Source organism: Phocoena phocoena, chromosome 18 (assembly GCF_963924675.1).
Source record: "Phocoena phocoena chromosome 18, mPhoPho1.1, whole genome shotgun sequence".
In the NCBI taxonomy this organism is placed as follows: domain Eukaryota; kingdom Metazoa; phylum Chordata; class Mammalia; order Artiodactyla; family Phocoenidae; genus Phocoena; species Phocoena phocoena.
Window position 1 is genome coordinate 8,934,792 of NC_089236.1, and position 12,792 is coordinate 8,947,583.

Consider the following 12,792-nt stretch of genomic DNA (forward strand, 5'->3'; position numbering starts at 1 on the left):
TCTCAGAACATCAAAATTTACAACTTTGAAAAATCAAGTATCTAATAAAAAATTCAGATGTGGTCCCACTGGCCACTTGATTTGTATTTTTTCAAAATCGCTGTCTTTTTTGAGGACCTAGTATGTGCCAAGCATCTTATATATATATATACATCTATGACTGCATCGAATTCTCACAACAACCTTGCCAATATGGTATTAAATCCAGAAAAGAAAATAATTTCAGAAATCAGGCCACCAGAATCACATAAATAGTGGTGGGAGAGCCAAAACCAATGGCTTACAAGATCCCCGCCTCCTGGAATTCACGCCCTTATATAATCCCCTCTCCTTGCGTGTGGGTTTGAGTCAGCAACTAGCTTCCAACTAACAGGATACGGAATTTCATTTCCAAGATTAGATTATGGGGAGGCAGGAAGTGGCTCACTTTCCCTCTTCACATTGTGAATGGGGAGAGGTCCAAGTAGCAAAGAACTGAAGGGACTCTCCAGCCTACAGACAGCAAGGAACTGGGGCCCTCAATCCAACAGCTCACAAGGAACTGAGTCTTGTCAACAAGACTTGTGAGAGGGCTTCCCTGGTGGCGCAGTGATTGAGAATCTGCCTGCCAATGCAGGGGACACGGGTTCGAGCCCTGGTCTGAGAAGGTCCCACATGCTGCGGAGCAACTAGGCCCGTGAGCCACAATTACTGAGCCTGCGCTCCGCAACAAGAGAGGCTGCCAGGCCGCGATAGTGAGAGGCCCGCGCACGGCGATGAAGGGTGGCCCCCGCTTGCCACAACTAGAGAAAGCCCTCGCACAGAAATGAAGACCCAACACAGCCAAAAATAAATAAATTATTAAACTCATACCCCCAACATCTAAAAAAAAAAAAAGACTTGTGAGAGATATTCCATGCAGATCCTCCCCAAGACAAGCTTTCAGTCCAAAACACAGCCCTAGCCAACATCTTGATCATAGCATCGTTAGAGACCTTGAACCAGAGGCACCCAGATTCCTGTCCTTCAGAAACTGTGAGACAATAAATGTCTGTTGCTTTAACAACTCAGCTTTAGGGTAATTTGTTACACAGCCATAGAAAACTAATGCACTCTGTGCTTATAACTTTCACTTAAGTAAGAACAAGTGAATCGTATTCTTTAAACCTCATTTTGAGAACCCTATTCCCCCAAATGGTCTACTACAGTTAATTTTCATATTTTATTTTTTTTAATTTCTAAGAACCATATATATTTTTGTAATATATCATGTACATTTAAAAATAGAAGTGATTGGCTTCCCTGGTGGTGCAGTGGTTAAGAATCTGCCTGCCAATGCAGGAAACACGGGTTCAAGCCCTGGTCTGGGAATATCCCACATGCCACTGAGCAGCTAAGCCTGTGCACAACAACTACTGAGCCTGTGCTCTAGAGCCCGCAAGCCAGAACTACTGAGCCTGCGTGCCACAACTACTGAAGCCCGCGTGCCTAGAGCCCATGCTCTGCAACCAGAGAAGCCACGACAATGAGAAGCCCGCACACCACAACGAAGAGTAGCCCCCACTCGCCGCCAACTAGAGAAAAGCCCACGTGCAAAAAAGCCCCAAAGCAGCCAAAAATAAATAAAGGGGAAAAAAAGAAGTGATTTTCCCAAATAATTCTGAGTAAAACTGACACTTCATGAACCCTTTACCTCCTGACGTACTGAGTGGCCTTGCATACCACCCTGGTCCAGCTATCAATAAATAAAAAAATAATGCTGTCTTGTGTAGCTTATGCTACATGCAAAGAGTGGTAAAGGCAAATCCTACATGAGTTCAGAAGGAGGATAACTGAGGGGTGAGAAACCAAAACATCAAAAGTGGAGGCATTTAAGAGAACCTCTGAATAAGTAGAATCCTGAGAACAATGAACAGACAAGTATTACGTCTCCTGCAATGGACGGCAGGGTACTAGTCCAAGCGCAGAAGGATATGAAGATAGGTAAGGACTAAATTAAGGAAGAAAGGGACTTAAATACTATCCCAAAAGAATTTGAAATTTATCTAACCCCCTATAACTCATTATCACATAGCAATACTAAACAACGTTATCTTTTAACGCCCCAAATCAGTTCAACTCTGATTCTCCCAATCTTTATTCCTTTTTTCAAAGCTCATTTGGAAAGCTAAATCCTACATGAAACCATTCCTCACTAGAGAATATGTGGTTTTTTAACCATTCCCAAACAACCATTTCTACTTCATTCAAAAAAAGTACTGACCTAAAGAGAGACTCCTGCTTCTTTAACCAAGCTACTCAAAGTCAGGAGTCAGATCTACGGCTACACATGTGATAGATATTAAACTGAAGGATTAGATAAGAAACACACTACCATTTACATCCCCAGTTTGATCTCTTAGCAGTTTTTGTAACTTCTCCCAAGTCCTTTAACCTGAACTCATTCTTTTTATTAGCCTGTACTCCTTCTAAAAAATGAAAAGACTATAATTCATCTCACAACACTGTTACATATGGAAGTACTAAGTTGTAAATGATAACAGAAATGGTAGTTGCGACTGTAACTTCCATTCTTATTAAACCTAATTCCTCAAATAAAGATACATATTATATATAATCACCTCTGTCATTTCGCACTACAATTATGTCTCCTTGAAATTTTACTGAATTACCACCACACTTTATTCACTTTTAGTTTCAACATACTCCAATATGTTGTTCCAAACCTAATCATTCTTTCTTACATTTATTCTGTACCAGAAGCCCTCGCTAGGAGATCTCTTCATCCAATTTCCAAATTTCAACTTTTCTTTTCTCTGATATTATATTCTAAATCTAGAAGAATGCCCATGCTTGTAAGACAATTTCACTCTTAATTTCTATTCTTTCTAAAGAAGCACTGAAATTTTATTTTCTCTACAAAATCTTCACTGCAAAGGAATCAAAATACACAGACTTAAATTCAAATTCATTTACAAAATCACAGCTTACAATCTAGCTTGAAATGTCTGCAACATAATTTAATCTTTCTCTGATTTCCTGCTTCTGAAGAAGTTTTGTTCAGGTGATTCAGAGTGTCTTACAAATAAATATAAAACATTTACAAAATGGTTCCTTGGACTTTGTTTTCTTTTTCCTTTGACTTTTTTATCCTCACCCAAAGACATCAAATAAATTTCCTTTTTCTCCTTATCTAGCATAAATCTTGAATCATCCTACATAAACTACAAAGAATTTGTGTTGTTTTTCTTTGTGCTATTTTTCACAACTGCACAAATGTACTGGAATGCATCAATATTCTGTTTTTAAAATGTAAACAAAAACAGGAATTTTAAACATTTCGGCACATGATAAAACAGCATCAGTTCTAATTCCATTAATTCAGATATTGCTCATTTCAAACTCCTTAAAGAAATCAAAAAAAGGTTCTCTTTGTCAATAATGGTATGAACACAGCACAGTTCTTAAAACACACTCAAAATTCCCTTCCTTGGGTTATCTCATTTGCTTCTCACAATAATTCCAGAAAAATAAGTATTACTCATTATATTAACAGCGAAACTTGTCCAAGGTCACAAAGTGAAATAACTGAGTCAAAGCCCAAGTCTTCAACCCATGAATTCAACTCCTCCTGAATAGCTGACTAAAAAGGGAAGGCCAGCACAGTTCTCAAATAGCATTTGCTTTCATCACCGTCCTTTTACATGGTGAATCTATATTTAAAGCCCTTAGCAGAATCTTAACATAAATATATATGCCGATTCTCCTTTCCTCTATCAGAAAACATCTTTTAAAATATTTACCATCAGATGCCATTTTCAAGTATAACAAATTAAAGATTTTTTACTAGAAACATAAAAGCATTTGCCACTGATTACAACTATCATTTATGATTTTTAAGTAATAAATTACCAAGTATTCACTTGGTATCCTTTACTTACCGAGACAATGTTGTTTTCCCAGAACCAGGCAAACCTCTTAAAAGAATAAGTAACTTCTGCAATTTATTTAACTTTTCCTCTTGAAAATGCTGGTTCATAAACCTGTCAGTTCGATTATGCTTGTCCACAGAAGGAGCCTTCCAGCATCCTTCACTGGTTTCACAGAAACCATTATTCGCATATTCATCTTGCACAGTGTAGCCATTTCTAGAGGGATGGTCACTACTGGTAATGTCACTACAGTCAGTATATCCATTGTTCTGATCAAAAGTCAAACAATTCCAGTTAACATGACAACTATTTACATAATATCCATTTTGCATCTGAAAGCCATCTTGGGCATGGAAAATATTTGGTGATGGATTTGGTGAAACGTTGAATCTTTGAATATTTAAGTGATAGTTAAAACTGGAAAGATGAGGGTCTTGTGGTACTATAAAAGAATGCACTGATTGCCACTCAGGCCTGAAGGAAGCAAATGAACTGTCACAAAAGGTAGGTATTACTTGTCGATTATAAGGATATTTACCTGGCTCATTCCCCACGCACTGCTGATAACCCCAATATGACTGAAGGGCACTGGTAAGATCTCTTTTCTTTTCTTCTTCAGGTTTTAACAGATTATTATGGCCCTGATAATACGGAATGAATTGTTCCTCAGAGGGTTCACGTTCCTTACAACTGCTTTCTGAATCACCTTTTTCATTTTCAAGCTCTTCAATTTCTTTGTAAAACTGGAATAATTCATTGTCAATCTCTGATTTTTTATAATTAAATTTCTGTTTCTCTTTTCGTTCTCCTTTCCCATCTATACCACTGATAGTGTCTGCTCGATTCCTCCTTTCATTACATTTCTTTTTCTCAGGGGGTTTGTAAATGGGTCCTATAAATGCTTTACTTGTGCTATATATCTCATCATCTGTGGATACCAATGGAGGACGTGTATCCTGTAAAACTTGTGAATCAACAGAATTAATAACATCTCGTCTATTACCAAGCATCTCATCATGCACAGGTTTCAGCAAACTTCTAGTTTTGGTTTTGTCCTGCTGAGGATAACTACGTCCTCTGACATCAGTGATGGTCACAGGGACCCAATCATTTCCAGTTTTCTTTTGCTTTCTGTGAAAATTAGCATTACCATGATGGGGGAAAACATATGCCTCTTCAGTAGACTTCAATTTCTTATAGCGTGGTTCATTTATTAGTTCTTCCCCATGTCCCATGGATTTAGCTTCAATTTCACCATAAGGCATCTGAGGAACAAATAAATCACAGAATTAACAGCTAATATTAAAAAAAATCTAAACAAAAGTTTCCTCAGAAACAACAGGAAATAAACTTAATTTGATATAAGCATTTAATAACATTTTCCCAAAATGCAAAAATTATAAAATTGTAACTTTATAGCCACTTACTATTGGTATGACATTATGATTTAAAGGAAGGGTCTCATTGAAAGTAAACAAACATACTTTTTTAAAAAAAGATGTATCTCATCTTTAAATCTAAATGATGTATTTCTGAATTTAGAGGATGTAAGCAAGAATTTAAGCAAGCTCGGAAAGCTGAATCAGTAATATATATTTTGATGATATAGACATACAGCTGTGTATTTAAAAGGGAAAGTAAAGACTTCCCTGGTGGCGCAGTGGTTAAGAATCCACCTGCCAATGCAGGGGACACGGGTTCGAACCCTGGTCCGGGAAGATCCCACATGCCGCGGAGCAACGAAGCCCCTGCGCCATAAGCCCCTGCGCCACAACTACTGAAGCCCGTGCGCCTAGAGCCCGTGCTCCACAACAAGAGAAGCCACCGCAATGAGAAGCCCGCGCACCGCAACGAACAGTAGCCCCCACTCGCCACAACTAGAGAAAGCCCTAGCGCAGCAACAAAGACCCAACGCAGCCAAACATAAATAATTTATAATAAAAAATAAATTCAAAAAATAAAAGGGAGAGTAAGTCTGCCAACCAAAGTGACACATATCCAAACTGGTTGTGATAAATTGCATCATAAACGTCTTCCTGTTTAAAATCACTAGGTCCTTAGCAAACCTCAGACAACCACATCTCATTAGCAATCAAATGTCAAATTAACTTAAATGTCAGTCTTTATGGGCCCTACTCTTACGAGTAGTGTAAAAGTGGTTTCCAAGTGGGTGTATTACGTTAATTTTAAAGAAAAAAATAACTTCAGTTGTACTGCGAATGACGGAAATATGTCATATTATGTTTAAAAACTAAATCTGGCAACTCCCCAAACCAAAGCCCTAATCTTTTCCAGATGGTTTGTCTATCTCGACGATAAATTCTGCTTCCCTTGAAATTTATGGGGGGACCCTCAAGAGTACAATTCAAAAGCCTGTTAGTCAATACTTCATTCCGCCCGCTCTCTGGTCTCCCCTTCTCGAACACGAGAGCAAAAGGAAAGGGCAAAGCGACGAACCAGAATGACACAGGTAGGCCCTAGAGAGGCTGAAAGAAGATACACCTGTAGAGAACGCCGTCCTCCCGGAAACAGCCCCTTCCCAGGCCGCCTCTCACCTTCTCATTTCCTCATTAGAAACGGCAGAAAAGTCCCAAGGAAGAGAAAGGAGGTTGCATTAAGAGAAAGAGGCCTATACACGACCTGAACCCTAAGGCCTCCTGATCTCCAAAGAGGGTAGACCGGGCAAAAGCGCGTCACCCAATTTCTCTATCTCAACGGAGACACGTTCAGGTTCTGTCTAGGAATTCCAAAGAGCTCCGAGGCCGAAAGGTTTACTCCCGGCTTCTACGTTTACGGCTAAACGAAAAGGTTCAGGCAAGCGCAGGGGAGAACCCAAGTCGCTAATGGAAGAAGGAAGAAACCGGAAAACGTCAACACCACAACCCCACCTCGCCGAAAATGGGATGTCTACTCACCTTATAACACAGTTCTGCATTGACCTTTACCTCTCAATAAAGAAGGTGAAAGAAGCACGGAGACACAGCCCAAAGCAGAGACCGGGAGGGACTAAAAGCCCGAGCCTCAGGAGCGGAGCTACAAGCCTGCCCTCCGTACGCAAGATGGCGGCCACCTCACGGTTGCCCCGGCAGGAATTACGGATTCTCGCCAGGCATTGTGGGAATTGAAGTCCGGCGTTCACACCCGGCCTGGTAACTTCAGCCTCTCCCAGAATCCATTGCTTGACACAAGCGCTAAGGACCACGAACGTAGACCGGAACTAGTTCTTAGGTTGGCGCCGGGAGGTTGTTTAGAAATAGCAACTTCGGCTAAGAACGGTGGCGACCTGCTCTTTAGGGCCACCCCTGAAGGAAGAGAGACTGTGAGTGCCTGGCTCCGCAAATAGAGACATAAGCTGCTCTCAGTGCATGTTTTAAAGTCTTTTTAAAGGGCAGTTAACATTTGGTCTCGTCAACTAGGGTGGCCGACGTTTCTATGAAATGCCAGTCAGTAATTGCAGGCTCAGGTTTTTCTATCGAAGAGGAGAATCGCTGCAGCAGAGCTTTGATAACAGAGAAGAGTACTTATGAGAAAAATCACTTCCTGACACAGCTGTCTTTTGTTTTGTTTAAGGAAGTAAAGACCGTTTACTGAGCTTTCCCATTAAAAGGTCGATTTGTGAAAAGCGCTTCTATAGAACAGCGATTGGTAAAAATAAGTGCTTTGTAAGTGTTTGTTAAATGACAAATAACTATAAACCGAACAACTGGCAATCCTCAGTTGAGGGTCCCTTCCCTCTTCCCACCACCTTCCCACTCTCTAGACCCGCTCCTTCACATGCGTTCTTTCCTGTCCCTGAAAGGGAAACTGCTAATCTCTTCATACGTATTTAAATAAACCCGTTGCGATAGCGTTTTAATTTATAAATATAATAGTTAAAACCACAGTCTGGAATATTTACATTTGATTACTTAACAGCCTTACGACCAAGAGGGCTCACCAAAAGCAATCCATCCCCTTACAGTGAAAGACTCGTCCTCAAATACAATTTCTCTCATCGACCTTTATTTGATCTTTCCTTGTGATTAGATTCAAATTATGCATCATCGGTGGAAACAACCACATAAGTGAAATTGTGTCCTTCCTCGGGATATTACATCCGGAGGCACAGGATGTCTGTCTGTCCATTATAAGGTGATATTGATTTTTATCACCGGATCAAGGTGTTGTCCAGTTTCTCTGCTGTTTGTTTTCCCCCTTGCAACTCATAAGCAATCTGTGAAAAGATACTTTGAGGCCAAGCTGTTTTGTTCCCAATCAAACTCTAAGGTTTTGCCTCCATTGATGATCCTTACTGCAATTGATCTTTGCAATGATAGTTACAAAATGTTGATTTTTTTTCCCCCTAGCTCCTTCAAGCCCTCCGCATTTATTAGTCCTGATGCTACTATAAAGTAAAGCCCTCCTTACTTATTTACTATCAGTATGAATTTATGAATTCTTTTTTGTTCAAGGCGTTATAATCCATTGCTGTTCTTATTTATTTGTTTGTTTATTAATAGACTATTTTTAGGACAGTTTTAGGTTCAGAGAAAAATTGAGTAGATAGTACAGAGTTCCCATGTATCCCCCTCACCCCACATACAGTTTCCCCTATTATTAACCTCTTACAGTATTATGGTACATTGTTACAATTAATGAACCAATATTGATGCAGTAATATTATGTACAGTCCATAGTTTTTCAGATTTCCTTACTTTTTACCTAATGTCCTTTCTGTTCCAGGATTCCATCCAGGATACAATATTATATGGAGTTGTCATTTCTCCTTAGGCTCCTCTTGGCTGTGATAGTTCCTCAGACTCTACTTGGTTTTGATGACTTTGGCAATTTTGAGGAAAACTGGTCAGGTACCACGTGGGATGCTCTTCTGTTGGAATTTATATATGCTTTTCTCATGATTAGACTGGGGTTATGGGGTTTTGAGGGGAAGACCGTAGAGGTAAAATGTCATTTTCATCACATTGTAACAAGTGTACATACTACCAACATAATTTATGATTGTTTATGTTGCACTTGATCATTAAAGTCGTGTTTATCAGGTTTTTCCACGGTAAAGTTACTCTTCCCCCCCCCCCGCCCCCCTTCCATTCTGTACTCCTTGGAAGGAAGTTGCTGTGCCCAGCACACATTTCTGTAGTGCTCTCCCTTCATTAGGGTATTTACATAATTTGTTTGGAATTCTTCTGCATGGGAGATTTGCCTCTTCTCTCCCACCCTTATTTATTTTGATGCTCAAATTATCTGAGATTTGGCTAGCTTCAGGTTGGCTCCTTTTGACCTACACATTGAACACTTCCTTATCTTGTGGCACAACAAGATTTTCCAAGCTTGTCCTGTACATTCATTACTCCTACCCTAGAATCAACAATTTCTCCAAAAGTCTTGGTATCTTTTGTTTTTTTTTCTTGGAGAATGGTATTTAGAAGCTAAGACCTTGGCACTAAGAGTGCTTATTGATAGTGCAGTATTATTGCTTTCAGGTCATCTCAGTAGACAGAGGTGAGGGAGAGGGGAATAGATTTTTTTTTTCATTTAAGAAATCATGAATGTTGATACTTACAGTTCCAATCGAATTCCACAGTGTTCTTTGTTGCCTTCCCCATTTCATATTTGTGTCTGCCTTCTTCAACAGTGAGAACCTTGTTTCCTCACAGCACATTTACTTATTTGCCTAATCCTGCATAAAATAGTTTCAGAATTGCTACATTCACATAATTACCCATAAAACAGTTTCAGAATTTATACATTCACATAATTACATAAGCAAGTCTACTAAAAAGGTAGTTTTTCTTCCCCAGACTGAGAGTTGAAAATCGAAGTACTAGGTGCAAAAATGACTTGGATTTCTTCTCTCGCCCTACCCTATCCCTCTTCAGTGGTTTTAAGTTAGTCATTTGAAATACACTTGAGTTCATTTGTATCTATTTCCAGTTTTAGTTTATTTTTCCTTCCATTATTGATAATTCCATTTTACTTTTGGAATATGTAGAATAATATGCTTGCCAAAGTATAAACCATACAAAAAGATATATTCAGAGGAATATCACTCTCCTCCCTCTCTTTTTTTTAAATTGATTAATTTTTTATTTATTTATGTTTGGCTGCAGTAGGTCTTCGTTGCAGCGCAGACTTTCTCTAGTTGTGGCACAGGCTTTCTCTAATTGCGGCGAGCGGGTGCTGCTGTTTGTTGCAGAGCACAGACTCTAGGCGGGCGGGCTCAGTAGTCGTGGCACGCAGGCTCTAGAGCGCAGGCCCAGTAGCTGTGGCCCACAGGCTTAGTTGCTCCGCGGCATGTGGGATCTTCCCAGACCAGGGATCAAACCCATGTTCCCTGCATTAGAAGGTGGATTCTCAAACACTGCACCACCAGGGAAGTCTCTCTTCCCTATCTCTTGAACACTTTTTCCTGCCACCTTTTTTTATGTATACAATTTTATTGTTTCTGATGTATCCTTTCTATGGCTCTTTTTGCAAAAATAAGTAGATATATATGTTTTCTTACTCCTCTTTTCTTCCTCCAAAGTGAACATACCACATATGCTGTTTTGCATTTTGGTTTTTTCAGTTAACAATATCTTCTGGAGATCACTTTGCATCAACTTATTGAGATCCTCTTCATTCTTTTTTTACAGCTGAATAGTACTCCATGGTGTGGATGTACCACAGTTTATTCACTTAAAATCTGATACTTGGATGTTTAGGTAGCAACCAATATTATGCAATCATAAATAATGCTACAATAAATAACCTTCTGTTTTTATATTTTAGGAAGTTTATCTTTAAAGATAGGATTGCTAGGTCAAAGAGTAAATCCATATGTACTACATATTGTCAAATTGTCTTCCACAGAGGTTGTATCATTTTGCGTTCCCACCAGCAATATATGATAGCGTCAGTTTACCTGAACTGTTGCCAATGTAATGAATGAGAAATGGTATGTCAGTGTAGTTTTAATGTATACTTCTCTTAATTTGAGTGGGGACAATTTTTGTATCTTTTTTGTGAATTGTCTGTCATTGGCCCTTGTTCTATTGGAATTTTTAAATCTTTTTTTTTACTCAGTTAAAAATGTCTTTATATATTAGGGATATTAGCCCTATATGTGGCATATTTCTTGCAATATTTTCTCCTGATTTATGTCTTTTTTTTTTTTACTGTGCTTGGGGGTTTTTTTCCATGTAAAAGTTTTTTATTTTTATGGGGGTAAAACTCATCATTCCTTTATTGCACATGGCTTTAAGTCATAGCCACAAAACATAACACAGGGTAAAGAGGAATTCATTCAAACTTTCTGCTAGATCTCTGATCAATTTGGAGTTTATACATATATATGGTATAAGAAATTAATTTCCATTTTTTTCTCCAACATGATTTATTAAACAGTCCATCTTTGCTCCAGTGGATTGCAATATCACTTTTATAGTATATTAAATGTACACATGAGCCTAAGTTTTCTATTTTATTCTATTGGTCTTTCTGTCTATTCACATACCAGTACTACACTATTTAAATTGTATCTTGCTATGCTTATCCACCCCCTCTCAAATAGCTCTTTTTAGTAATATCCTAGATATTCTTAAGTGTCTGTTTTTTCATGTAAACTTTAGTATCAACTTACCTAGCTCTAAAAAAACTTTTGGGTATTTTTAAAACTGGGATTGCACTATATTCATAAATTAACTTAAAGGAGAACTGATATATAGGTAATGTTGACACATCATAACTGAGAAAGGATATCTTTCAATTTGTTCAAATCAAGTTTTGTGTCAGGAATATTTTATAGTTTCCTTCACATAGGTTTTGAACATTTATTGTTAAATTTATTTCTAAGTACTTTTATCTTTTTTATTACAATTATCAATGAGATTTTTCTCTTTCATGAGCTCTTCTAACTGGTTATTATTTGTATAAGTTAAGGCTGTTGTTTTTCATATAAATTTAGTATCCTGCTATCTTACTGAATTATTTTGTTATTTTAGTTTTAGCATTGATTGTCTGGAATTTAACAAGTGTACTATCATGTCATTTGCAAAGAGAGGTCATTTTTTTCTTTTTCTTTTTCAACTCTTATACCTTTAATTGCCTAAATGCACTGACTAGTACTTCCAGCACAATATAGTTATGCAGATAGTGATAATCCTTGTCTTGTTCCTGACTTTAGTGGAAATGTCTTAGTGTTTCTCCATTAAATAAGATTCCGGCTTTAGGAGATATATATATATATATATATATATATATATATATATATATATACATACACACACACATATGTCCTAATATATATATATCTTAGATTAATATATATTCTCATATGTATTTTCTAATATATATATAGTCTAATATATGTCCATATATTCATATTAGATAAATATATATATATTCATATTAGATGTTAGTATATATACACACATAGGCATACACTGGAGATATTATGGATATGGTTCTAGACCACTGCAGTAAAGTGAATATCACAATAAAGCAAGTCACACAAATTTTTTAGTTTCCCACTGCATATAAAAGTTCTGTTTAGGGCTTCCCTGGTGGCGCAGTGGTTAAGAATCCACCTGCCAATGCAGGGGACACGGGTTTAAGCCCTGGTCCAGGAAGATCCCACATGCTGTGGAGCAACTAAGCCTGTGCACCACAACTACTGAAGCCCATGTGCCTAGAGCCCACACTCCGCAACAAAGAGAAGCCCCTGCAATAAGAAGCCCCTGCACCGCAGCGAAGAGTAGCCCATGCTCGCCACAACTACAGAATGCCTGCACACGCAACGAAGACCCAACACAGACAAAAATTAATTAATTAATTAATTAAAAGAAAAAAAAAAGAATCTGCCTGCCAATGCAGGGGACACGGGTTCGAGCCCTGGTCTGGGAAG

General features: G+C 38.3%; 1 protein-coding gene across 4 annotated transcripts in view; it reads right to left on the reverse strand.

Moving 5' to 3' along the window:
* N4BP2L2 (NEDD4 binding protein 2 like 2) overlaps positions 1-6,944 on the reverse strand; it is a 60,766-nt gene extending 53,822 nt beyond the window's left edge. For 2 of the 4 annotated variants that reach the window (XM_065895975.1, XM_065895978.1), the window contains exon 1: positions 5,978-5,997. In XM_065895975.1, coding sequence (XP_065752047.1) covers positions 5,978-5,997 — 20 coding nt within the window. Of the gene's footprint in view, positions 1-3,920; positions 5,177-5,977; positions 5,998-6,826 lie in introns of those variants that run through there. The other 2 variants (XM_065895974.1, XM_065895977.1) reach the window with 2 other exon arrangements.
* Between the last annotated feature and the right edge of the window lie 5,848 nt (positions 6,945-12,792).